The 26,706-nt window shown below is 48.4% G+C and overlaps 1 protein-coding gene across 3 annotated transcripts; it reads right to left on the bottom strand.

Annotated features, from left to right (window-relative positions):
- Positions 1-277: 277 nt before the first annotated feature.
- Positions 278-26,706, bottom strand: XRCC1 (X-ray repair cross complementing 1). Of its 3 annotated transcripts, none has more exons than XM_019756605.2 (17): positions 26,554-26,706; positions 26,015-26,107; positions 18,310-18,420; positions 8,225-8,383; positions 7,371-7,445; positions 7,169-7,274; positions 6,750-6,859; positions 6,563-6,674; positions 6,170-6,428; positions 5,737-5,853; positions 3,221-3,314; positions 2,928-3,060; positions 2,488-2,542; positions 2,263-2,402; positions 1,051-1,141; positions 559-634; positions 278-466 (listed from the first exon to the last, which is right to left on the bottom strand). In XM_019756605.2, the coding sequence occupies exons 1-17, from the start codon at positions 26,602-26,604 to the stop codon at positions 353-355; spliced, it is 1,896 nt and encodes a 631-aa protein (XP_019612164.1). In that variant the 5' UTR covers positions 26,605-26,706; the 3' UTR covers positions 278-352. The 3 variants fall into 3 exon arrangements, with proteins under 3 accessions (XP_019612164.1, XP_074170323.1, XP_074170322.1); XM_074314222.1 differs by lacking the exon at positions 26,554-26,706 and adding an exon at positions 26,287-26,440; XM_074314221.1 differs by lacking the exons at positions 26,015-26,107; positions 26,554-26,706 and adding an exon at positions 19,447-19,776.

Raw genomic sequence — 26,706 nt, 5'->3', positions numbered from 1 at the left:
TCAGAGGGTCAGAACCGGCTGAGTGTCACATTCCCAATTCCCTGCCAGCTGCTACCATAGGGCTGAAGGGCCAGGGAGGAGTGACAGGGCTTCTTCCCTACCAGCCCCGATAAGACAGCCTCAATAAAGAGCCCCTCATTCTTTCCAGGACCCCAGGACAGGAGTCTTCAGGCAGCCCAGAGACCTGGCCCTCAGAGGGGAAGCAAAAACCAAACATAAGACAGAAAGATGGAGCCTCTGGGAGATTCTGGGAGACTCCCAAGTGAGGGGCAGCAGCTCCAAACCAAATCACTTTTATTGAACTTGCGTGTGCACGTTGTGTGCATGTGTGCGTGCGTGTGCCTGTGTGTGTTCAGGCCTGGGGTACCACCCCATAGAGCTGGTGAGGAAGTAACTTCTGCTTCTCGTTGCAACTGTAGATCCATCTTGGGCGGACGAACACCAGGGAGGGGTTGTCCACCAGGGCCTGGGGAGGGGGGGTGCACGTGTGAGCGACGAGGGGATGGAGGTGATACAAGGGCAGGCTGGGTCTCCCTTTCCCTGCCCCTCTGGACTCACCTCCTCAAAGCTGGGGTCCCATTCCTGTGCCGTGATCACAAACTGGACCTGATCACTCATATAGTCCTCGAGCTCCCTGGCGGGAAAAGAAAAGAGGCCGAGAATCGGTATCCCTTCTGCTAATACCCCACTCCCCAACCATTCTCAAAGGCCGTCCTCGCCTATCCCCACCTGTGTGCCCTAGAGGTTGCCTGCGGATCCCCCATTCTCCCATGTGCCAGCTTTGCCACAGCCACAATACCAACAGTTCCCACTGTCACTAAACCTTTCGGAAGGGTGGTGGGGAACCCCACTTTAGAGAAGAGGAAGCGGAGGTGAAGGTATGCAGCAGAGCTACCCAGCACAGGGGACAGGGCTGGCACTGAACTCCATGGCCGGTGCCCATCCTGCAAGGTACACCCCTTCTCCACCCTCCCGATCACCTTCCTTCCCAAACTTAACACATCCCCTCCCCTGGACCCAGCTCCCCCTTTGCACCCCCTAGAGACTGACCCATTGAAGGCTGTGACATATCGGCTGAGCTTCCGCCGCTCGTCCCCAGGGAACTCCCCGTACAGGAAGAAGTGTTTGCCCTGGAAGAAGTCTGTGGGGAGACAGTGGAGGAGCCAAGGTGAGGGCCCTGCAGTTCCAAGCAGCAGCCAGGAGCCACGGAACACTTGGAGGCAAGACCGCAGGGCCAGCCGGGCCAGCGGCTGGACAGGGTGTTCATGCACAGCCGGCGGGGTGATGAGCAGCGGTTCCTGGCCAGGCCCAGCAGAGCCTTGTAAAATCTTTAAACTTCATGGGGAGCTTTGCTTTGCCTTTTTTTTTTTTTTTCTTAAATGGTAGACCCAATTCCAAAGACTACAACGTGCTTCTTACCGAGGAAAATCACAGAGGGGCTGGTGCCACTTAATGAGCTTGGCCCGGTCGGAAACTTCTCTAGCTGGCCACTTCCTCACCGAGGCTGTCTCACTCCTTTTCCACTAGTGCCTTCTCTGGCCCTTACCCTCAGGTTGGCTCTTCGTTCCATTTCAACCTGGCTTTCCAGGCTATCAACTCGCTGGTGCCACTTTTGGGGATTTGTAGGATCAAAGTACTTTCCTGCCCATCACCCACAAGGAACCAGTGGCAACAGCTTCTTCTAGCGGCCACTGCACCTCACCTCCACTCAGCCCTCGGGCTGCCTGGCTTCTCCCTCCATTCTCCACCTGCAGAGGCTCTGATGCCTGACCCCCACTCCACGCCCCCTGCATTCATGTCTGGGGTGACAAACAACAATGCCAACACCACCCAGGTCCCAACAGAAATCAGTGCCCACATCTGTGTGCCAGGCCCCACCCCATACTGACAGAACTGAACCTGGAGGGTGAGGCCTGGGCACCTGAAGATTTTAAAAGGCCCCCAGGTGATCCTGAAGAGAGGGAGGTTGAAACCTGGAGTGAGGGAGGGGCCGTTAACACCTGGAGTGGAGCCAAAGGGGGTCAGGCCTGACCAGGGGTATGATGGAGGTGGCCACAGCACGAAGTAAAGAGGGGGACAGAGGAAGGGACAAGAGGATGTAAAATGGAAGGGAATAGGCCTAAGGAAACAAGGAGGGGCAGAGGCAATGGAGAGACAAGTCACAGGGCAGGCAGCAGCGATCCCATGGCTGGCTGGGGCAAATCATGGCTGAGAACTGAGAGAGACAGAGCCCACTTCAGGAGCGAGGGAGTGATTTCCTACCGGGGAGCTCAGGAACTGGAAGGTTGGGAGACTCAGGGGGCCCCTCGTTGTCTGTGTTCTCATCTGTGGAACCCGCGTATGGGTCCTCGCCATTCTCTCCCTGGCCAGCGGGCTGCTTTTGTTCCTTCTGCTCAGCCACCCTGGGGAAGCCAAGAGGGGTGGGGGAAGAGTATGCAGACCAGATCCCTTCCACCCAAGGCCAGGGTCCCCCAGCCCCAACCCTACCTTCTCAGCTCATCATCAGTGTCCCCAGAATCTTCCGCCCCATTGTCCTGTCCTTCTGCGAGAGGAAGCTTTGTCAATGTGAGGCGTCTGCCTTATCTTCTGGAAAGGCTGGTAACCCTCCCGCCCAGTTTCACGCGGGCATCCCAAACCCCAACCTCAATTGCTCTCTAGATCCAGTTATTGGGGTCCCCAAACTCCTCCTCCCCCCACATCCATCTGACTGGTATCCAGCCCCTCCTCCCTCAGACCCAGGTCTCCAGGCCCCCAGCCCCTCCTCCCTCAGACCCAGGAGCCCAGGCCCCCAGCCCCTCCTCCCTCAGACCCAGGAGCCCAGGCCCCCAGCCCCTCCTCCCTCAGACCCAGGAGCCCAGGCCCCCAGCCCCTCCTCCCTCAGACCCAGGAGCCCAGGCCCCCAGCCCCCTCCTCCCTCAGGCTCTGACCTGACTGCTGTCCTTCAATGTCTGTATCTTCCTGGGGCCCTGGTGAGGCGGGTTTGGTCTCTTCTGGGGTTGGGGGTCTCTGGGGTGAGCTGGGTCCTGCTGCCTGAGGGGGCTTGGTTTTGGTCTGGGGGCGCTGAGGAGGGAGGGTGAGTCAATGAGGAGGGAAGAGGCAGGGTGAGTGTGAGTATGTGTGGAGCTGTGTGCCCGCAGAAGAGTGGAGAGTTTGGGGATCACAACCGACCCATGTACTCCTCCCACTACACCCTCCCCCACCAGCGCAGGGGGCATCGGACCTTTCGGGGAAGCTTGGGGGCTTCATCCCCGCTGCTGCCGCTGTGAGGGCCCCCCTCGTCCTCGCTGCTGGAGCCTGGCCCTGCCATGAGGTACCTAGGAGAGGCATCGGGCCTCAGACAAACAGCATAGAGTTTCCTCTGGGGCAGGTGGGAAGGGTGCTTGGGAAGCAACAGCCACTGGCATTTACTGAATACCCAGGGTCGCAACCATGGCCACTCTCAGCCTGCCCCTCCTCCCAGCTGCAGAAGGCCCCACTGACACCCAGTCACCCCAGCCTCCCACACAGAAGACCTGAGCACTCCCCGGCTGCCCCTCCCTCTCGGGGAAGAAATGCCCCATTTCAGAAAGGAAAAAAATCAAAAATAATTTTCCCCTTTGAGAATCAAAGTCAGTTTCTCCTTGGGAGAATGCCTACCAATTAAGGGAAAATTCCCAAAAGCAAATAACATTTTTTAAAGACCTTGATACTATCTATATTCATGGTTCCTTAAACTGCTGAAACTCCAAGAATTCTCCTAGTTCTAATAATAACAACAGCTAACACTTATATGAGATTTCCTATGTGCCCAGCACTGTTCTAAACACTTTACAAATATGGAGTCACTGAATCCTCAGGTAGGTGCTATTTTTAGCCCCAGTTTATAGGGGAGGAAACAAAGGAACAGAGATTAATTAATTTGCCCCAAATCACAGGGCAATGTATGCAGCAGAAGCAAATGAACGTGTTGGCTTTAGTTTTCTGGTATGCACATAAGACCCTTCTGCTCATGATTTGGTTATTTCAAAGCTGGTGAAACACTGTTCAGGCCCGTCACACTCAGTGTAAAGCAGTAGCTCATGGGAAATTCAGAGGATTTAAAGTGTAGCCGTTGATTGAAGAATCCATGGTAGGTTTACTAAGCTTCTTTAAAGATTCTTTAAATCTTTAATGAAAAGAATTTTAAAACTCAATTTGTAATTATTGTGGAGAAAGCCATCTCCCTGGAGTGTCCCTTCCATCATCGAGTTTTTAAAAATATAATTTATTTTAAAATAAATTTATTTTTTTGGTCAAAACCCTGATGCAAATACTCGTTGCCTTGTCTTCCACGCAATCTTCCTCCCCTCCCACGCAGACAAAAATCCAAACCCTGGTCCTCTGTCCTTAAATATATATCCCCCACTCATCCCGCTTCTGTCTCCAAGGCCCCAGCCTTCTCCAGGGTCCCTGCCTTCAGCCTCCCCTCAACACTCTACTCCCCACAACAGAGCCGGCCCCTGCCCCTCTCAAACCTTCCGTGGCTCCCCATTGTTCATGGAGAGCCCCTTGGGGCCTGATGGGTTTCAGAATTTTGAATTTTTCAGATTTTAGAGAGGCAAATGGTGGTGTACAGATTGTTATATAACACCTTCCGGGGGCGGGGGAGGTGGGAGGAAAGAGTGGCCTGTAAATCAAAACCATGCATATTTCTGTAATAAATATGACAAACTCAATGGGATAAATAAAGTCCATAAATAGCCTCACATGAGCTCAGGATAATAATGCAGCCAAGTGAGTTTGTGCTAAACCTAGGAAAACACTGTTGGCCCGGAGATGTTTGGATTCCCGACCTAAGGAAGAGGCCTGTGGACCTGGACAGCCCGGCGCCTCTGCCAGGCTCCAAGAGCCCTTTCTGCGCTGATCGCACCTACCTCCCAGCCTCCGCCTCCACCTTCGCCTCTCCCCAAACAAACACAAACACAGAACGTCTCTCAAATACACCAGGTGCAGCCTTGATTCTGAACATCCTCAGGTGGATCTGTCTGCCTTCCTAGGAGTGCGACTCAAGTCTACCTTCCAATCCACAGGTCTCAGATCTCAGCCCGCCCTTCTCCAGCTCCAAAGCCTACCATGGCTCCTGCTGCCCAGGCTCATTTTCCTGCCACTTCCTCCTCCCACTGGAAGCTGAGCCCCACCTGCAACCTCTCCAGGCTGACCCCAGACTGACTCCTCCACCCAGCATGCTCTCCGCCTCTGTTCAGTCTGGTAAACCTCGTCTTGTCCTTGAAGACACCCCTCACCCCACCTCGCTCTTTGGGGTCTTCCCTTGGGCCTTCCTCCATACTGTTTTGTAACATCTGGCTCCTCATCAAAGTAAGAGGCCTTCAAAGTCAGGACCTGATATCTGGGTGCCCAGCACTGCACAGTCCTGCCTGACACCAAGCTGGGTCTTCTAGAATGAATCTAAAAAGGCCCCAACACTGTGTTTTGCAGCCCGAGCCTCTGCATGCTGTTTTTCCAGCCTGCAATGTTTTTTCCCCTCTCCGAAGCACACTGCATAGAGCCCTCTGTGAACCCCCAGGCAAGTCGTCCTTCCCTCCTGTGTGTCTCCCAGCCCTGCCCTCCCTCCCCCCATCCTCCACAGAAGTCAGCCGACTCTGGGCTCGGCCGCCTGTGTTCCCCACTGGCAAGCCCCAGAGCCCTAGCACTGCCCAACAGGGATGAGGGGTAGGTGTGTGCACATGTGTATGTCACACACATGCCATGAGGCCTCACCTCCGGGACGGCAGGCGCCGACGCATGCGGTGACAGTCCAGCACCCACTCCTTACGCACAATGCGGCCTCCAAGTCCTAGGACCTGGCTGTACTTGGGGGTGTTGGCAAACGCACAGCTGATGGGAGCAGAATGGAGGGTGTCAGTCAGGTGTGATCTGAGGCGCGAAGGAGAAGAAGGAAATAAGGGGGACAGAGAGAGGGAGAAGGAGAGAGAGAAAGACAGATATGGGAGAAACAGAAAAAGACACAGAGACTGAGGGAAATATGTAAGAATCAGAGAGGAAACAGGCAGAGGGTACATACGGGGAGCTGAAGAGACAGAGAGAGTGGAGGAGGAGGCAAACAGGGAGAGAGAAAGAAAGCAAGATGGAGAGGACAGGGAGACGGAGGAGAAGCAGCAGGAAGGTGGGGAGGAGGAGGGCACAGGCCTACATGAGGTGGGTGCTGTCTGGAGTCCAGTCCGGCCGATACTTGGCCCCCAGCTCTAGGGCCTTGTCTCGGAGCTCTGAGCGGAAAGGATTCTGGAAGCCACTCAGCACCACCACCACACCCTCAAGGATCTTTCCCAGCTCCTGCGGGCCAGCTCGGGGTCCCCTGGGCTCGGTGCCTTCTCCTCGGGGCTTCCCTGGCACTGCCCCGCGTGCTGGGGCAACGACTGAGGCGGTGGCTGGGGTACGGGTGGGTGCTGACACTGGGGAGCCAAAGAGTAGATTCAGTTAGCGCGACTGGGATTAAACCCCACCCCCTCTGCCCTCTGATTCCGAGCCCGCCCCTAGGACACAGGAGCACAGGCTCCTATGGGAACAAGAAATCCAGTTTGCTCACATTTGGGTTTCTTAAGAGCAGATGGTGAGGGCTGAGATGACTGTTTGCTGGGGGTCTTCCTTTCTTCTTGGTTCAAATCCAACTTCCTCTTCCCTTTGGGGGACTCATGAGGCTGAGGGGGTGAGATGAGTTGAGGCCTCTAGATTCTCTCCTCCTTCTCCACCCCACCAGGGCCTAATGATCTCACCTTGGAGGTGCTGCCTACGGCCCTGGAGGCCGGAGAGGCTGAGGAGGTGGCACTAGACGCCTGCAGTGTAGCAGCTGCATAGCTGGGTCCTGCCGGGTCACTCGCTGTGGCTACAGAGGGAAGAAGTGGATCCAGGATGAGAGGGCTGGGCCCTCAGACCCTTCAGCTCCTATCCATGGGACAAAGAGTGTTGTTCCCAAAACCCAGCAGTGATCCAGGAGCCCAGCCCCCAGCCCCGCCTCCCTCAGACCCAGGAGTCCAGGCCCCCAGCCAACTCCTCCCTCAAACCCAGGGGTCCAGGCCCCCAGGCCCCTCTTCTCCCAGACCCAGGGGTCCAGCCTCCAGTCCCTCCTCCCTCAGATCCAGGAGTGTAGGTGCCAACCCGGTACTCACTCAGGACTCAAGTTTTCCATACTTACCAGTAGATATCTTATTGATCCGGCTGAAGAAGAGGGCCCCTGGTCTCAGGGAGCTGGCACCTTCATCCTCCTCCTTCACGCGGAACTGGCCGAGCTTGGTCACCTTCTAAGGTCCCACAAGGTCAGTGCAGTGGGTGGGCTGTTGGAGGGTGGGGGTGAAGAGGCAGGGAGAGGGCTCTTGGGAGTGGTGGGCAGAGCTTACCTGGGGTGAGGCCTCTGCCTCATCTTTGTCTGGGGGGCTGTGAAACCGTACAAAACTCAGGCCATAGGGGGAGTCCTGGGAAAGGAGGGTGGGAGTCAGGGAGTCTGGCCAAGGACCAAGGCCTGGCCCCAAGCCCCTTTCACTTAGGGAAACCGCTCTCTGGCTCTTTTCCTCATCTAGGGAGGTGCCCAGATGATAATGTTGACAATATAACATCAAGCTGCACGGCGCCGTAACTCTGGGTCAGCACGGCTCTACCTAAGCCCTTTACGTGCATTAGCTCTTTCCCCTTCTGCCAGCTGGGGAGATAGAGCCACAGGAAGAGAGGAGTCCGGTCCCTGGGTGACCATCCAAACATCCCCCCAGGACAGTTCCATGGGTAAGGATACCTACACTGCGTGGTGTCATTTCCATTTGGGCCTTGTTACCACAGCTTAGCATCCTAGCTCACGGCAACCCTGTAAGGGTCAAGACGCTGAGGCCGGAAAGGTGAAGTCACTTGCCCAAGGTCACACAGCTAAGAAATGGTGTAGCCAGGTTTTGAACCCAGCATCTGACTCCACTCTTGATGTTAACTCCTAGGCCCACGCTCCTAGCCCAGCCCCCTAACAAGTCAGTTGCCCCTCCGCCAACTCCCCGGAGGTCCTGCAGTTCACCTGGCCTGGGCTCCCTCCAGGAAACAAAGCCTCACGTAAGGGGAGGCTCTCAAACCCATTTCAGAGAAGGCAGGAAACCAGCCTCCCATGGTCCCAGCCGTCCTGCCCTCCCAGCACTCTGCGACTCAATATCGGCCCCTGAGCTCTCTCTTCGGCCAGGACCAAGGACTCTGCAGCCCCAGCTCCCCCCTTAGGTACCTTGCTGTAGGGCTGGCTGCAAACAATTTTGATGCGGTCCCAGCGCTTCTCGGCTGCTCCCCGGACCAACTTGTCAGGCCCGAAAATGCGAACGCGGTTGGGGTTTGAGCCACTGCGGCTCTCAGAAGGGGACATGAAGGACGAGGTGACCAGAAGGACCTGAGGGAAGGGACAGTGAATGAGAACCAGGCTGGCTGCTTTAAATGACGCATCCTAGGGGCTGGGAAGAGGGCAGGTGGCCCGAGGAGAGGTTGAGGGAGTAACCAGATCCAGCTCACGCTGCGACCTGCCTTGAGCTCTCTAGACTCTTCTCTTATTTCTGGGCCTCTGGTCAATCCCTCCCTGCCAGACCCCAGAGGGATCCTTCTACTTCCAGATCTCAATGATCCTTCTCTAAATTCTTCCACATCTGCTCATATGGACAGTTACATGGCCTAAGGAACCCTCCCGCAGAGAAGACTCACAATATTCAAACACCTTTTGGAAACACACGGCTGAGTCAGAAGCAAAGCAAGGGGAATTATCAGAGGCCAGAAATGAGAGAGCAGAGTCCACAGAGATGGGGGGTTATGCCAATTATTAAGTGATTCTCTTAGCTCAAACCCACTCTTCTACGCTCAGCTCTGGGATGCTGGGCCAGGCCCAACATTTCTGTTTCTCCAGCTGCTCCTGATCGGCTGCCAACAGGGGGGGCTAGAGAGAGGCTGCAAGGCTGGAGGAGGAAGGCGGGATCTGCTCCTTTTTGCAGGGCTAGTGAGCATCACCCCGGGCTCGCCTCTGCTTCCGCTTCTGCAGCAGTGCTTCACTGTGGCAGCCAATCTGTCCAGGCTGCAGCTTCCTAATACTTGCAGAACCGGCCTCATCCAGCCTCGCTCAGGGACACCAGCATCAGCTGATGAGCGCCCCTCCTCAGGGTCTGATTTTCAGCTCTATGGGAACCCCATCTCCAAGTTTCTAAACATCTGCGTTTCAGTCATTGCAACCTTTTCCTGTTGCTCCCCCAACCCCAGAGGCGGCAGCTGCCCCCTGCACTCAGTTCTTCATCAGACCTTAGTCTTCTTGCCTCTTCAGTTCAATATCCAGTTACTAATTCTTTCTGTTAAATTCTCTGGTGTGGTTTCAGTCTCCTGGCAGGACCCTGACTGGTACAGTGGTTGGCACTGATGTGGTGTGTACCCTGGTGCTGACCCTGGGCAGCACAGAGATTGATTTTAAAGGCCCTAAGGGGTGGTGGCAGAGGGGAACAGAAGACCACTCCTTGGGCTCCAAGCAAGAACAGTATCTGAGGCCATCACCACATCACATAGAGCTGGGCCCCTCCTCTGTGGGTAAATTAGGGGAAAATGTGACTTGGGGAGAGAGTCAGTGGGAGACCTTAGCTCGGAGGACAGCAGAGAAAAACTGAAAAATTCTCTCTGGAGAACTCCAAATCACGAGTTTGTACTCTCGAAGACTTGATTCTCGAGCAAAAATTCATACTAGCTATCTGGACAGAAAAACCCAAGCTGAACATTTTAAGTGGTCCCATGTATACAGTGTCACCTGACACCAGGGCAAATCCTCTTTGGAGGAACGTACTTCAAACCAAGTCCTCTAAGATTTCTCACAGATACGTATTCTCAAAGCACAGAAGTTAACAACAAGAAACACACACACACACACACACACACACACACACACACACGCCATGAGGCATGAGGAAACAGGCGACCATACTTAGGGGCAGCAGAAACCACAAGCTGCATACTCAGACCCACAAAGGCTTCATATATTGAAAATATCTGGGCGGCTGGATGGCTCAGTTGGTTAGAGCACGAGCTCTGAGCAACAAGGTTGCTGGTTTGACTCCCACATGGGATGGTGGGCTGGGCTGTGCCTCCTGTAACTAGACTGAAAACGGCGACTGGACTTGGAGCTGAGCTGTGCCCTCCACAACTAAATTGAAGGACAACTTGACTTGGAGCTGATGGGTTCTGGGAAAAATACACTATTCCCCAATAAAATCCTGGAAAAACACACTGTTCCCCTTCCCCAATAAAATCTTTAAAAACAAACAAACAAAAAACACTCTTTAAAAAATATATCAAACACACAAAATAAAAGTATTTTTAATAGTTTAAAGAAGTAAATGGAGATGCTGAAAGTATGATGAAGGAACAAATGACAATCAAAACTGACCAGGTAGTTTTGAACAAGAGTGGAAGAGCTGTGCATCCAACACTAAGGGATGAACCATGATTGGTCTAAGTGATCCAATTCCCTCTGCCAATGGCTGCTCCAAGGACATGTGCATGACCCAGTTCTGGCCAATGCGATATTCAGAGGGAGGCAGGTGGGGGCCTCTGGGAAAGATTTGCCTTCCTCATTAAAGAGAAACAGAGGATAAGCATTATTTACAATAGCCAGGATATGGAAGCAACCTAAGTGCCCATCAGTAGGCAGATGCATAAAGAAGATGTGGTACATATATACAATGGAATATTACTAGGCCATGAAAAGAATGAAATCTTACCATCTGCGACAACATGGGCAGACCTAGAGGGTATTATGCTAAGAGAAATAAGTCACACAGAGAAAGACAAATACCATATGATCTCATTTATAAGTGGAATCTAAACAAAATAAACTAACAAACAAAACAGAAACAGACTCATAGATAGAGAACAAAGTGATGGTTGCCAGGTGGGAGGGGAGTTAGTGGCACCAGTGAAAAGGTGGAGGGATTAAGAAGTACAAATTGGTAGTTACAGAACAGTCACGAGGATGTAAAGTACAGCATAGGGAATAGAGTCAATAATAGGAGGTCTGACAATTAAGTTTGCGAATTTGTTGCAACGATGTTGCTAACCTTTTTTTGATACCAGAGGGATTATTCATTATGAATTTGTACCAACTGGACAAACAGTTAACCAAGTTTACTATTTGGAAGTGCTGAAAAGGCTGCGTGAAAAAGTTAGACAACTTGAACTTTTGGCCAACAATTCATGGCTCTTGCATCACAATACACCAGCTCACATGGCACTGCCTGTGAGGGAGTTTTTAGCCAGGAAACAAGTAACTGTATTGGAACACCTGCCCTACTCACCTGATCTGGCCCCCGATGACTCCTTTCTTTACCCAAAGATAAAGGAAATATTGAAAGGAAGATATTTTGATGATATTCAGGACATCAAGGGTAATACGATGACAGCTCTGATGGCCATTACAGAAAAAAGAGTTCCAAAATTGCTTGGAAGGGTGGACTAGACTCTGGCCTCATTGTATAGCTTCCCAAGGGGGATACTTTGAAGGTGACGGTAGTGATAGTCAGCAGTGAGTTATGTAACACTTTTTCTAGGATGAGTTCGCAAACTTAATTGTCCGACCTCCTATTGTAGTAACTATGTATAGTGCCAGGTGGGTGCTAGACTAGTCAGGGAGATCACTTCATAAATCATATAAATGTCTAACCACTATGCTGTATACCTGAAACTAATATAAAATAATGTTGGATGCCAACTATAATTGAAAAATAAAAAAGAGAAACAGATGGAAGAGTGCCACTGAATTTCTGCCATTCCATTTTCTCCAAGTCCTGCTTTGGATGCTACTACGTGATGGATGGAGCAGCAGCAATCATCTTGTAGCTGCGAGGACAAGTCCAAAGAATCACGAGGTACCAACCAAGCACCCTGACTTTGTTAAGCTTCCAGATCAACTCTGGGTCTACCTAATGCTAGACTTTCTTCCTAAGTAAACAATAAAGAGTCTTATGCGGTGAGCCAATTTTAGTTGCATATATTGTTACTTACTTAGTTCTTTCTAACTAACATGCTGTAAAATTTGTGAAATTAGAAATCAAAAGCCTTTTGTTGAGAAAACCATAGACTGTAACTATATGTCTCTTTGTGCTGAGCTCTGATTATGAAAAGGAAACAGCAAAGACAAAGAAATTTATACAGAAGGGAAGCCATCTCTATGGCCTCAACTATAATGGTTTATAAAAGGCCTGATTTTGAGCTGATAGAAGAACTGCATTTATTTACTGACTAAAATGAAGGGGCAATGCAAACTGTGTTTGGCAGCTGCTACGGATACTAAGAGGTTGATTTCCTCTGACTGTACTCTCTACCCATTCACTTTAAAGAGAAACAACTCTAGTTATCAGGCTGTTTTTATTATCCAACACCATCTGTAAGATTCCGGGATTAAACCTTTACTCTCCAGAATGTGTTAACCTCAAAAGCTTATGAATCTCCTTTGTAGAATTGGAAGGGGAAGAAAAAGAACAGGTTGATTTTGTAGAAAATGGTATTACCTATTACACTATGTGCCTTGTACTTGATCTGTACAGCAGGTCCTCGAATAATGTTTCTCTATAACACTGATGAGAGGCCTTAGGAACTCAACTCTTGTCGATATCAATTAGCCTGTGGTAGAATTGGTTTCACTGTAATGTCATTTCACTTGAAGTTGCAGAACCTACTGGCTATGGTAAGTGAGGCCTTACTGTATAGGTGACATCAACGTTGACCAGCCCTACTCTATCCTTTTTCCTTTTCTTTCTTGGTTCTTCCAGCCTCACCTAGTCTCTGGGTGGAAGCCAAACATTATAAACTCCAGAGCCTTTAATTCAGTCTTGGCTAAAAATTATAACAAAAATCTAAGACTCCAGCGGAAGTTTAATTAAAAACCTTAAAAGAATGGGAGATTATTGCCATAGGCGTTTTCAGACTTTGACAAGATAAAGCCCTGAGCTAGCCATTCCATCTTACTGGATAGAGAAGAGGGTAAATAATAAACATTCACCTACCAGACATGATAAAATTTTGGCTAAAAACACACTTATTCTGTTTTCATCATTATAAAGTAGAATTTTGATCTAAATCTGTTTGCCAAAAAAAGAGAACTGTTGACTTTGTTAAAATAGTTAAACAAGGAGGCCACTAGAAACTGGGTGACTCTAGTGGTTAGGTAGCCTATGTAAACAAACTATAAGCGAGAGTTAGTGCACTCAAATCTCAGAAAACTAAATGCAAGAACTAATCATAAACAGCCAATTAAATTTCTTGAATCTAAGAAAATGAAACTCAAGAACAACTACCATAACAGTTGTTCAGCTAAATAACTAGATTTCCCAAATAAGGTAACCATTTAAGCTACAGCCAATTAAATAATTGCTTTGCTTTGCTTCTGTGTCCTCTATAAAAAAAAAAGAAAAACCTCTGCCCTAGACCACCCACAGTGTGCCCCTAATCATTTCCAGTTTTGGCTGCCCAATTCAAATCATTTGCTCATAGCAACTCTTCAAAATTTAATGTGCCTCAGTTTACCTTTTTACAACTTACATAACCTTGAGAATAAGAATGTTTGTTAAAGGAAAACCTCATTTGTTAAAATGTACTTTGTAAAGCAGAAAAAGCATTCAATAAAATTCAACACACATTCATGAAAAAAAACTCAAAGTAGGTTTAGAAAAGAATGTCCTCAGCCTGACAAAGGACATCTATAAACAAATCTACATCTGACACTGTACTTAATGGTGGCAGACTCAACACTTTCCCCCTAAGATCAGGAACAAGACCAGGATGTCCACTCTCATCACTTCTATTCAACATTGTATTAGAGACAGTAGTCAGTGTGATGAGAAAAAGAAGAAAAAAGTATAAAGACTGTAAAGGATGAAAACTGTCTTTATTCACAGCAATACGATTTTGTATGTAGAAAATCTCAAGGGCTCTACACAAATCCCAAGGGATTCTCCAACAAAAATTAGTAAGTGACTTTAGCAAGGTCGCAAGATACAAGGCCAATATACAAAAGTGAATTGTATTTTTTTATGCTATTAACAACTAAAAAATGAAATTTTTGAAAATATCATTAAAATAACATCAGTAATTTAGGCAAGAATCAATAGATGCTAAAGCTAGTGAATGCAAGTGTGAGATGTAACCAGATATTTACATAGTCTTAAAGTATTTCCCCACCTGATACTTATTAATTACAAGGGCAAAACTGTAACAGTACAGTGGAGACACCTGGACCATGCAACCTTAACCACATGCTCCGAATTAACACCATCAGTAATGAAGCAAGTCAACAGCAAGTGCCTCATGATCTGATGCACCGAGAACAACACATCACTTCGGTGGTATTCTGGCCCAAAGCGTATAACCTAAATTTAATCATGAAGAAACATCAGACATTTTGTACAGAGTGATATTTACAAAACCCCCTGACCTCTAGTCTTCAAAAATGTCCCTAGCATGAAATACAAAGATAGTCACAGGAATTGTTCCCATTAAAAGGAAACCAAGGAGATGTGACTAGGCAATGCAATGCATGATTTTAAAGTTCCTTTTGCTATAAAGAACATTATTGGGACAATGATGGAATAAGGTCTGAGGTCAGAAAACAGAATACATCAATTCCTAATTTTGATAACTATACTGAGATGTCGTGTGGGAGACCCTGCTCGCTGCACCATTTGTCGTGCGGGGCGGCCTGCGGGGCCTCTGGTCCCACTCCCCACATAAGAACACAGGATATGGTGAGGCCAAAAAGGAACACCCACGGAGCCATAGATAGGGGAGTCATACCACTATATTCTCTCTGGGGGTTGGTCAAGACACACACAGTAGTAGCCACATGATCCGCAGTCCGCCATTCACTTCGCTGCCTGCCAACCAACCAACCAATCAACACAGCCCCGCAGTTACATCAGTAGCCAATTGGCTAACCAGTTACAGCTGATGGCCAACCAATCACAGTTGATGGTCATTCACTACCCGAGCCAGCACCTCCCCACGCGAGGTTGAGAGCCTGGAAACTGCTCTCTGGGACTCTGTCCCCACAGAAATTAAGTAAGAAAATGTCTTGGTTTTTAGGAAATATCTACTGGAGTGGGATAAAGAGATACAGGGACATCATGTATGCAACTTATGCAATTTTTTCAGTTCAGTAAAAAATAGTCACAGTAGTCCCCCCCTTATCTGTGGGGGACACATTCCAAAACCCCCAGTGGGTGCCTGAAAACTTGGATAGTACCTTAGCCACAGTAAGAGGTTAACAATAACTAATAATAAAATAGAACATTATAATAATACACTGTAATAAAATTTATGTGAATGGCTTTGGCGCCAATATTAAGTAAAATAAAGGTTACCTGAACATAGCACTGCGATACCGTGACAACTGATAACTAAGACGGCTACTAAATGACTAATGGGCAGGCAGCGTATTCAGTGTGGAGATGCTGGACAGCGGGACGACTCATGTTCCCTGCAGGACGTCTCGCGATTTCATCAAGCTACTCAGAATGGCTCAAAATTTAAAACTTACAAATTGTTTGGAATTTTCCATTTAATATTTTTGGACTGCAGTTGATTGTGGGTAACTGGAACCTTGGAAAGTGAAACAAGAGGATAAGTGGTGACTACTGTACCTATATGTTAACACTCAGGGAAACTGATTGCAGACATATGGGCATTGTCTTCTGTAGGTCTGAAAGTTATTGACAAGCTGGTTTTATAATTCATATGGAAATAAATGCAAAGGATCTAGAATAGATCTTTAAGACAAAAGCTGGAAGTCCAACACAATCTGTTTTCAGTATTTACTGTTAAGACAGGGTGGTATGGCATAAGGACAAACATACGTATTAATGGAACAGAACAGAGGACAGAAAGAAATTCACACATATGTATATGGTCAATTAATTTTTAACACAAGAGTCAAAACAATTCAATGGGAAAAGGAAAGCCTTTTTTCAGAAAAAGAGTATTTTCAACGAACATATAAAAAACAAACAGGAAAAAATGAACCTGTCCCCTACTTCACACAATATACAAAAATTCATTTGCAACGGATCAGAGATTTAAGTGTAAAAGCTTAAAATATAAAGGTTCTAGAAGAAAACACAGGAGATGACAGAAAGCAGAATAATCCCGCCCCACAAAGATGGCAACATTATAATCCCTGGACCCTGTGAACATAAAAGGGACTTTGCAGATGCAATTAAGTTAAGGATTTTGAAAATAGGGAGATTACTCTGGATTATCCAGGGGGGTCCAGAATAATTACAAGGGACTTTTTAAGAAAGAGGGAGGCAGAAGAGTCAGAATCAGAGAAGAGATGGGGAAGTAGACATCACAGTAACGTGATCACTGGCTTTGAAGATGGAGGAAGGGGCCGCGTGCCAAGAAATACAGGCAGCCTCTGAAAGCTGAAATAGGTAAGGACAAGGGTTCTCCCCTGGAGCCCCCAGAAGGAAGGCAGCCCTGCCAACACTGTGATGTTGGCCCAGGGAGAGTGATTTTAGATTTCTGACCTCCAAAACTGTAAGAGAATGTATTTGTGCTGGCTGTTTCAAGCCATTAAGTGTCTGATAATTTGTTACAGCAGCGACAGCAAATATGGGGACTCTCATTACTTTGGGACAAATATCTTTTACAGGACACAAAAGGGACTAAGCGTTTAAAAAAAAATAAACCCTTGATAGATTGAACTTTATCAGCTTCTGCGCATCAAGAGGCAGTGTTACGATAATGGAAAGGCAAGTCACAGACTGGGGAAAATCTGCAACACACATAGCTGAAAAAAGAGACTGAAAAATATACATTGTTAATGCCCAAGACAAAAAGACAAACAACCTAATAAAAAAATAAGCAAAAGACTCAAATAGACACTTCATAAAATAAAATAAATGAAGGGCTAATAAGTACATCAAAGGTTACACGATGTCAGAACTTGTTGGGAAAATGCATATTAAAGCCAAAATAAAATACCACAACATGCCTTCTGAATAGCTGAAATTTCAAAAATTAAAAAGGCTGTATCAAATATAGGTAAGGATGTGACGCAACAAGAACTCTCATATACTGCTAAAGGGAATATAAAATGGTACAACCACTGTAGAAAACTGTCAATTTCTAATAAGGTTAATAAAACATATCTAACCTAAGCCCCTACAGTTCCACTCTGAGGTATTTACCCAAAACAAATCTCCACACAGAAGTTTGTATAAGAATGTTCCAGCAGCTGTATTCATAATAGTCAAAAAGTGGCAATAGCCCAGACACCCATCAACAAAATAGAAAAACAAATTGTGGTCTGTGCGTACAGTGGAAACAACTGAGCAATGAAGCGGAACAGACCACTGACACAGTCACAGGAAGAATCTCAGAAAAACAGAACGCTGAGTGAAAGAAACCAGACACAAAAAAAGGACATACTGTAAGATTCCATTTACACTAAATTGTAAGACAGGCAAAACTAGTCTATAATGACAGAAGGGGTCAGAGGGTGCCTGAACTGGGAGGGAGGAGTGACTGCAAAGGGACAGGAAGGGACTTTCAGGGATGCTGGCAATGCTCTAATGTCTTGATTTGGGGGACGGTGGCACAGGTGTATACATTTGTCAAAGACGCTTTGACCTGTACATTAAGATCTGTGCATTTTATTATATGCAAAATATACCTCAATTTAAAACAATTTGTCACTACAAGCAAAAAAAAAATGTATCTTGTAGAAATCTGGTCTATTCACTTAAAAGTGTAAACTTTGTCACAGCAGATTTATTTTTACCCAAAGACAGTGTTTTGATTAACTAGCTGGCCAACTATGATCTCACTAATCCAGATCTAATTAATTCAACCAGTAAAAAAATGGATTGTGCCGACTTTTTAAACATTCATAATAGAGCAAAAGGCATTTCTTCTCGTAAACATTTGTCGAAAATAGAGCATCTAACAGAGGCATCCCACATAATGCGGAATCTCAATTTGCCAGGACATCTGTGAGAGCTTCTGGGACAAATATCTCTTAAAAAGCGGTTTTAATCTCAAGCAGTGAGTGAATCTTAAAACATGCTCACAGTGGAATACGATTCAGCAATAAAAGGGTTGTTTATGCAACAACAAGGTAAACTCGGTCTCTTCCCGGCCATGCAGTTTTTCACCTGTCTCCTCCGTACACTGAGCTCCTCCAAAGGGCAGCGGTCAGTGTGACTCATCTCCACCCCGCCTGGCACCCAGGAGGCCGGGGAGAAGTGGTGATGGGGCATCTGGGGCAGATCAGCCTGGGGCCCATCACAAGGTCCTGCTTACCTCATAGTCTTGCTCCCCGGCCCCTCCGGCCGAGCTGCCCACCAGCACCTCCACGAAGGCCGAGCCGTCGTTCCCGATGTCCACGCTGTGTATCTGCTCCTCCTTCTCCAACTGCAGGAGAGGGAAAGCCCGCTGTCAGTGCCTGCTCTGCCCCTGGGCTCACTGTGGGACCTAGGGAGTGGAGTGACCCCCATCTGAGCTGCCATGTCTCCTTGCAATACCAAGCCTGTGACAGCAGGGGCAGGGGCTGAGTGGTGCCACTGTGTCCACTGTACACTGCACAGGGCATGGCACAGAGTCGCAGCTCAGAAAATACTCACTGAATGTACAAACCCCCACACCGCTTCCCCGACTCCTCCAGACTCTGCCAGATCAGCTTATAACCCGCTGCCATGCAGCTCTCCTTGGTAGCACCTGCCAGAGTGTTCCACCCCCAATCACACAGGACTCAGAGGAAATTCCCTGAGGGTAGGGGCCTGGACTGGTTTTGCTCCCCACTGCTTCCTGGGTTCAAATCCCAGCTCTGCCACACACTAGCGATATGACCTCTAACCTCTTGGTCAGTTTCCTCATCTGTAAAATGGGGATGACCTTTGTATCTAGGATGATACACACAAATACTGTGGCCACAGAGCTGGCATGTAATAGGCACTCTACTGCGGTCAGTCATGATGCCGGAGGCATTATTAGTCGATGCTCGATAATTGTGTCAATAGAAGGAAAGAGCTACCTGTAGGAAGGCTTCCCCCAAAGGACTTGTCATCCCGCCACCCCCTTCTGACAGTTAAGGATGCAGAAAGCCATGTGGGGGTAGAAGGCAGTTAGGAATGGCCGAGGCAAGTCTCCTGCTTGCTAGTTTGGGGATCCTGTTTTTATCCTAGAATGACAAGTTATTCCAATCCTCAAAGGTACCTAGTCCACCTCCTACACTGGCCTCACCCCTGGGATCATCTGATGCTCCCATCTGCCCTATCACCTCCCAGGTGATGTTGGAGGTCCCCCCAATATCGCCTGCACACGGCTGCACACCGGAGCACCCCTACATGGGAGGAAGAAGCCTGGACTTGGGGTGAGGCAAGCCTGGGTTCAAATCCAGTCCTGCCATTTCCAAGGGTGCAACCCTGGGGGACGTACAACCTCTCTGAGCAGCAGCTTCCTCACGTGTGAGAGGCGCGAGTCGTCATAATAACCCTTCTTCTGAAGGGAGTTCAGACGATACAGATAATAACAACCAGAGCAGTGGCAGCAAACATCTACTTGCTCACGATGTGCCAGACACGGAACGCACGCATCTTCTCCCTCACAGCGGCTCTGCAAGGCAGAGGCTATTATTATCTCCTTCTTACACGTGAGCAAAGGAGGCAGGAAGTGGTTATGTAACTTGTCTAAGGTCACACAGCTGGTGAGCCGCAGAGCTGGGACTGGAGCCCAGGCAGGCTGGCTCGGGTCCATGCGTGTTCCTCCTCCACCTCACGGGTGCTGGAGAGAGAAGCAGTGCTGAGGGCCGTCCCAAGGCTGAGTGAGCTGGCCTCCTGACCACTCTGCCTGTCTCCACCGCTGCCCCCAGCTCTCCACCGCTGAGTCCTGCACAGGGAGCTGCCCAGCTACACAAGAAGCCCCCGTGTGACTTCTCAGCTTCCTCCCCGCCACATTCGATGGCTCTCCTCCAGCCACTCCAGCCTTCCTTCTGTCTTGAGAACAGGCTAGCTCATTCCTACCTCAGGGCCTTTGCACCTGTCATCCCCCAGCCTAGACACTCCTCCCCACACCTTCCCGCGGCTGGCTCCTTCCATCCTCCAGGTCTCTATTCAGACGTCACCTCATCAAGTCAACCAAAGTAGCCCCCCTCACCTCCCACCAGGTGTTACTCTATTCCCTAACCCTGCTTTTTTCTCCTTCATCATGACCACTTGATATCATCCAGTTATTAGTTTTAATTGGTGTTCGTCCAGCATCTGTCTCCCGCACCAGACTTTTACACTCCATGAAGGCAGGGACAATATCTGAGTCACTCCCTCCTGTGCCCCTGACACCAAGAACAGCGTCTAGTCCTTCCCAGCTCTGCTTACTGACTGCTGTGTGATCCTGGAGCAAACGGTTTCATTTCGCCCCTTGAGCCTAAGTTTACTAACCTATAAAATGGGGACAGTAACAACTTCTACCTCACAGCGTCGCTGTGACGATTCAAACGAGGAAGACCTACGAAGACCTGTGAATAGTGCCTCCGTAAACGTGAGCTGATACTATCACCACAGGAGGCCTTCAGTACATTCCTGATGGACAGATGGACAGGAAGCCCCCAGTGACCATTTACCGAAGGAACAAATACGCAGTTACAATTCTGAGCCTGCCCTCCCTGACCAACTGGCTTTGATGAGTCACTTGCCTCAGTGTCCCCATCTATCACAAAAGGATCATCAAAGCTAAGGTTTTCAGCGTCTCACTGTGTGCCAGGTGCTTGGTAGACTCCTGCTGCTGCTGGAGCAAATTACCGCAAACTTCCTCGCTAAAAACAACATACCTCACAGATCTGGAGGTCAGAGGTCTGCAATTTGGTCTCACGGAGCTAAAGTCAAGGTATCAGCAGGGCTGCATTCCTTCTGGAGGTTCCAGGGGAGAAGCTGTTTCCTTGCCTTGCTTCCAGCTTCTAGAGGCCGCCAGCATTCCTTGGCTTGTAGTTCCTCCCTCCATCTTCAAAGCCAGCGATGGCATCATGCCACCCTCTGCTTCCATCTCCACATCTCCTCCTTTGACCTTGGTTCTCCTGCCTACCTCTTTCCTTATAAGGACCCTTATGATTACATTGGGCCCCCCTAAATAACCCAGGCTAATCTCACCATCTCAAGATTCGTAACTTTATCATAACTGTAAAGTCCCTTTTGCCGTGTAAAGTGACATATTCACAGGTTCTGGGGATTAGTATATGGCCAACTTTTAGGCCATTATTCTGCCTACCACACAGAGAAGCTCCTCCTGGGCAAGCATCACCGAATCCACACAACCACCTTAGGGGGAAGGGTCTGTTACTGTCCCAGTTGTACAGATAGGAAAACTGAGGCCCAGACAGGCTCATATGTCACACACAGCTAATGACTGGCAGAGAAATTTGGACCCAACTGCCTGACTATAAACCAGCAACACTCCTTTTCCATGCCCCTATTTCAATCCTTGAGGTAAAAACTCAGTAACTTTACCTCTCCCACAATACGAAACACAGGGCCCCATAACTAGCGGGATGTATATATTTCGATTTTAAATGAATGATTCTCATCACATACATAACTACGTCTACTTTAAACACACAATAGACTCCCTTGTATTTCTTCTTTTTGATAAATAAAACATTTCTGATAGAAACGTGTATACATGGACACAACCCAAACGTCCATCAACTTATGAATGGATACCATTGTATAGTATCTCCGCATGATGAAATATTATTCAGCTGTAAAAAAGAATGAAGCACTGATACATGCCACAACATGGAGGAACCTCAAAAACATTATGCTGAGTGAAAGAAGCCAGACACAATGGCTACATATTATACCATCCTATTTGAAGAAAACGTCCAGAACAGGCCAATCCATAGACAGAAAGTAGGTCAGTGGTTGTCAGGGGCCACCCGGGGAAGGGGAATGGGGAGTGACTGTTCACGGTTATGATGCTTCTCTTTGGGGGACAGAAACGCCCTGAATTAGACAGTGTGATGGTTGCAGAACATTGCCAGTACACTAAACACCACTGACCTGTACACTTTAAGTGGTTAAAATGGTGAATTTTATCTCAGCAAAGGAGTGTTCAGCTGCTAGGAGAAGGGCTTCCACACAAGATGACTGTCATCTGTGGCCCGGGTTTGTGTGCACCTTTCTCAGAGAGACACAATTCATGACAGTGAAATGAATGAAACGTGGAAGGTTTGCAGAGTTCCTCAGAGACATCCTGTTAAAAAAATTGTTCCGCATCCATGAAAGGCAATGTCATGAAGCATTTAAAAGAATAAGGTAGCACTTGATGCAAGGACAGTGGAACTCCAAAACACATTTTTATTTGAGAAAAACCCAGGGGATAACAGTGTATATACTATGTACTTTTAAAAAGGGGTGGAGGAGATGGATGTATATGTTTATATGTGCACAGAGTGACCCAGGAGGGCCCCACAAGAAACTGCTAACAGTGGTTGCCTCAGGAGGGAAAAACTGGATAGCATGAGTCAGGGGAGGGGGCAGGAGGGCATGGAAGCAGGTGGGGAAGGGGACTTTTCCAGTGTACGTGCTTTGGAATTTTGCACCAAATGCATATAATACCCATTCAAAAAGTACAGTTGACAAAACCACAATGCTTATCTCCAACAATGGAATCCTATACAGAAATGAGAACGAACCATCCAATGCTACACTCAACAACAGGGATGAAACTAACAAACATAATGTAGGGTGAGAATTGCCAGACACAAAAGTACATATACTGTATGGGTCCATTTATATAAAATTCAACACCAGACAAAACGAATCAATGCTGTTAAAAATCAGGATCGTGGTTATGTTTATGGGGGTAGTGACAGCAAGGGGACGGGGGAGCTGGGCATGTCCTATTACTTGATCTGGGTGTAGAGCACACAGGCTGCAGGCTGTGAGGATTCACGGAACTGAGCGCTTTGCTGTAAGCATGTTACATACACATCAAAAGAAGGTAAAAACTAACTCGAAATGCCACGATGGCAAACCAAATGATTAGAAAACCACTGAAAAACAAAACAGAAACCTGTGCCACCTTGCTATTGAACGTTTCTTCTAAAGAACGCACCTCCGGTGGAGCACCAGAGTTACACAGGGATTGTGCCCAGCCAGCCATCCCCTCTGGCCCAGAAGTTAGCAAAGAGGTGGGAAGGCCCCTCCTGGGAGCAGGTGATGGGTTGGCCACAGAGCCTCCGGTGGCCAACGCAAACAAAAAGGGTGTGTGCGGCTGTCACAAGCAGAGACGGCTGAACCCAGTGTGATAATATCCAGATGTTGTATAATATAGCTGGGAGGAAAAACTACAGGTAGTAGAAAAACCCACGGAGTAGTCAACGAGTCTCGGTGTCCAGAAATTTCTGCCTCATCACTTGCTTGAAAAAGAACCAAAATTAACATTCGGTGAATTTGGAGTCACCCTGCATATTGGCAACTGCCAAATGCACTTAGATTTCCCACAGGGTCTCTGACATGGGATAAGCTACACACCGCAATGATGCTTGCTCTGCAGTTGCCCCTGCAGTATTCTCAACACAGAAACCAGGAGTCTGTGAGAACCTAAGTCAGATTGTGTTCCTCCTTGGCTCAGAGCCCTTCAGTGGCTCCTGCCTGACCCAGAGCAAAAGCTTAAGTCCTTACAATGGCTTTCAGGCTGTCAGTGTGTTGGGGCGCTCCACCCCCACCCCATTAGCTCATCTCCTACCTCTCCCCCCCCGGCTAACTTTACTCCACCCACACGGGCCTCCTGGCTGTTCCTCCAGCACGCCAGGCTCCAGCCCGCCTAGGCTGCCTGTGCTTCTTCCCCAGATACCTGCAGAGCTCACTCTGCTCAAATGCCACCTTCTCAGGGAGGCCTTCCCTGACTCCCTATTTAAATAAAAACCTCTTGCCACTGCCTCCTCCCCAGCTGAGGCATTCCCCATTCCTCTTAACTGTTTAATTTTCCTCCACAACACTCATCAGCTGACTTATGTTTCAGTTGTGACTTTCACCTCTAACATGAAAGCTCCATAGGACTGACATATGTTTGTCTTGTGCCATCCACTACTACATGGCCCCGGTATCTAAAACAGCTTGGCCTACAGAGGTGCTTCATAAATAATTATTCAATCAATAAATGAACAAATGAATCGATCCACTGCTGAGTCTACAGGTCCTGTCCCTGTGCTGACAACTTCCACATCTCTGTCTCCTTTCCAAGACCGATCCCTAACTGCCTCCTGCGTGCCACCCCTAGGATGTCTCAAAGTCACATCATACCTGGACATGCCAACTGAACCTATCACCTTCTTAAGCTACCCTTTCTCCGGGTTTCCCATTTCAGTGACAGCGGCAGTATCTCCCTCAGTGTCCCAGGGCAGAGGACCCAGTGCCTCACTCTGGCTCCCTCACCCCTATGTCCTGTCTCTTCTGCCTCTAGTCTCTCTGTTCCCACTGTAACTGGGGTACATAATGGGATGTGATTCTCCTGGGGCAACCTGATCGTAAGAGAGCCAGCAGAATCATCACTCAGTAATAAAAACATGAATACCTCCCTTTACACAAACACCTACATGTTGTCAGAGCACTTTTGCAGACATTATGTCACCCAATTGTCACAATAACCCTGGGCTTGGATCTCATTATTCCCACTGAACAGATAAGAAAACAGGTTCAGAGAAATGAGACAATTTGCCTGAGGTCACAGAGTGAGTTAGAGAGAGAGCTGGGGGTTTGAATCCAGGTCCCAAGACTAAACCACCAGCAAACTGTCATCTCCCTCAATTTAAAACACTGGCTCCAGGCAAGTTGTATAACCTCTCTGGGCCTCAGTCCCCTCATCTGTAAAATGGGGATAATAATAAACTCTAGGTCATGGGGTATTTATTGAGGATTCAATGAGTTGAGGTGTTTTAAACAATGACTGGCAGTTGTTAACATTGAATATATGTTAGCTGCCATTATTATTACTATGTTAGGGACTTATGAGATGTTTAAATTCCTAAAATCATTCAGAAAAACCTTATAGGACTGTGTATTTTTTCTGGAAAAAGATTCCTCAGATTCTCACAAGGCTTTGCCTAGAACTTTTTCAGAGGCACTGGGCAAGAGACAGACCAAGACTACATTCAGTATCAAACAGAATCACGTAAGCCTTGCCCCCGACATCCCTCCCCAAATACCTCCACATTCAGAAGTAAGAAATATGGCCAAAATCAAGAAAGCCAGTGTGTGAACACAAAGCAGTACGACAAAGCAGTTAAGAGCACCAACATTCAGTTGTGGGTTCAAGTCTCAGCACTGCCATTTATTACTGGTGACAATGGCCCCTACATCACACCACTCTTGTGAAGAGCAAGATCACGTAGGTAAAACACCCAGGCCGGCACCAGGCAAAGAGCAGATGCTTAAAACACACTTAGCTCTCTTCTCCCACTAGTTTTTTATCCCTGACGGGAATAGCCTATTTGGAATTCTGGAACCATCTCAGGTCAAACCACCCTTTTCTGTTTGCCTCCCTCCAACTTCACAGGGGTGTGATACAGATAAGGTAAGAGCTTACTCAAAATGAACGTGGCCAGCATTCCAGAAACGATAGCTTAGACTGGCCACTTCACTTCTCCCCTCCCTCTGCTTCAGTTTTCCCATCTTTAAAATGGGGTTTATTGGCTTAGATGACCTCCTGAGATACCTTGCAGCCCTGAGCCCACTGACTTTAGAAGGCAAGATACATGGCAGTGATTCATTTACTTCCAGCTGAGGAAAGTGAGGCCCAGAAGGAACCTAACTGGCCACATGTGATTCCTATGATCATCCCTGGCCTAGTCCTTAGATCACCTTCTTCCTCTGCTAAGGGGCAATCGTGATGCCCATTTTCCTGGTAAGGAAGCTGAGGCCCGGAAGGGAAAGTGCCTCAACTGCCACCTGGCTCAAGAGTCTGGACCCTGGGTCTCCAGACGCGCAGGAAGGCGATGGGGGTGGGGCAGCATCACCTGGAGCACCACCGAGATGGTCTTCTCGCCTGCCTTGGCTGCCCGCCATTTTCGGTAAGTGTCCGCCTTTAGAAGGTTTTCTGCACAGTGGGTCTGGAGATAGGAAAGGGAATGAGAAAGTTAGGGTACAGAGAGGAAAGCTGGGGCCCCAGTTCTCAGATTATTCCTTGGAGTCCTCCCAAGCCCTCTGCGATCCCCCACATTTAAGTGTCTGCGTTAACCCCCCACACTCTGCCTTGAGCCCCTTACAACACTTCCGCCTAGAAGTTCACCTATGGACTTTCCAAGGAAGCGCTCCTAGTCCTCCTTTTCTCTTCAGAACTTCCACAGACGCCCGGAAGTCCACCTATTCCACATCTCTCCCAGAATTCCTTTATAGCCTCCTGGAAATCCTCCCATGACCCTCCTTAGAGTTCCATGAAGTTCCCATTTACACTCCAAAAGTTCTTGCGGAGCCCCTTTACGTCTTGTGGGATTCTGTGGGGAATTCTTGTGGCATTCCCTTACGTCTTTCAACTTTCCCCACGCCAATCCCTCACCGAGTCCTGGCTACTGCAGGAAACCACATGGCGGAGGCGGATCTCCGGCATGTCAACGTAGTGGGCTCCGTCTGACACGAAGGAAAAGGAGGATCCGAGTTAGGGGCGGGAAGGGGGGGGGGTGCTCCCTGCGCGCGTTTAAGTGCGCAAGCG

Source organism: Rhinolophus sinicus, linkage group LG11, assembly GCF_036562045.2.
Source record: "Rhinolophus sinicus isolate RSC01 linkage group LG11, ASM3656204v1, whole genome shotgun sequence".
NCBI classification, from domain to species: domain Eukaryota; kingdom Metazoa; phylum Chordata; class Mammalia; order Chiroptera; family Rhinolophidae; genus Rhinolophus; species Rhinolophus sinicus.
Note: the sequence above shows the minus strand (reverse complement) of the source record. Positions and strands in the feature narration are given on the sequence as shown.

Excerpts from the sequence above, each read along its gene's own strand:
- XRCC1 (XM_074314221.1), bottom strand. The coding sequence starts at position 19,761 with ATGGACCCGAGCCAGCCTGCCTGGGCTCCAGTCCCAGCTCTGCGGCTC. Across the intron at positions 3,061-3,220 it reads CCCCCAAGCTTCCCCGAAAG|CGCCCCCAGACCAAAACCAA; the intron begins GTCCGATGCCCC and ends CTCCCTCCTCAG. Across the intron at positions 467-558 it reads GGGACCCCAGCTTTGAGGAG|GCCCTGGTGGACAACCCCTC; the intron begins GTGAGTCCAGAG and ends CCCCCTCCCCAG.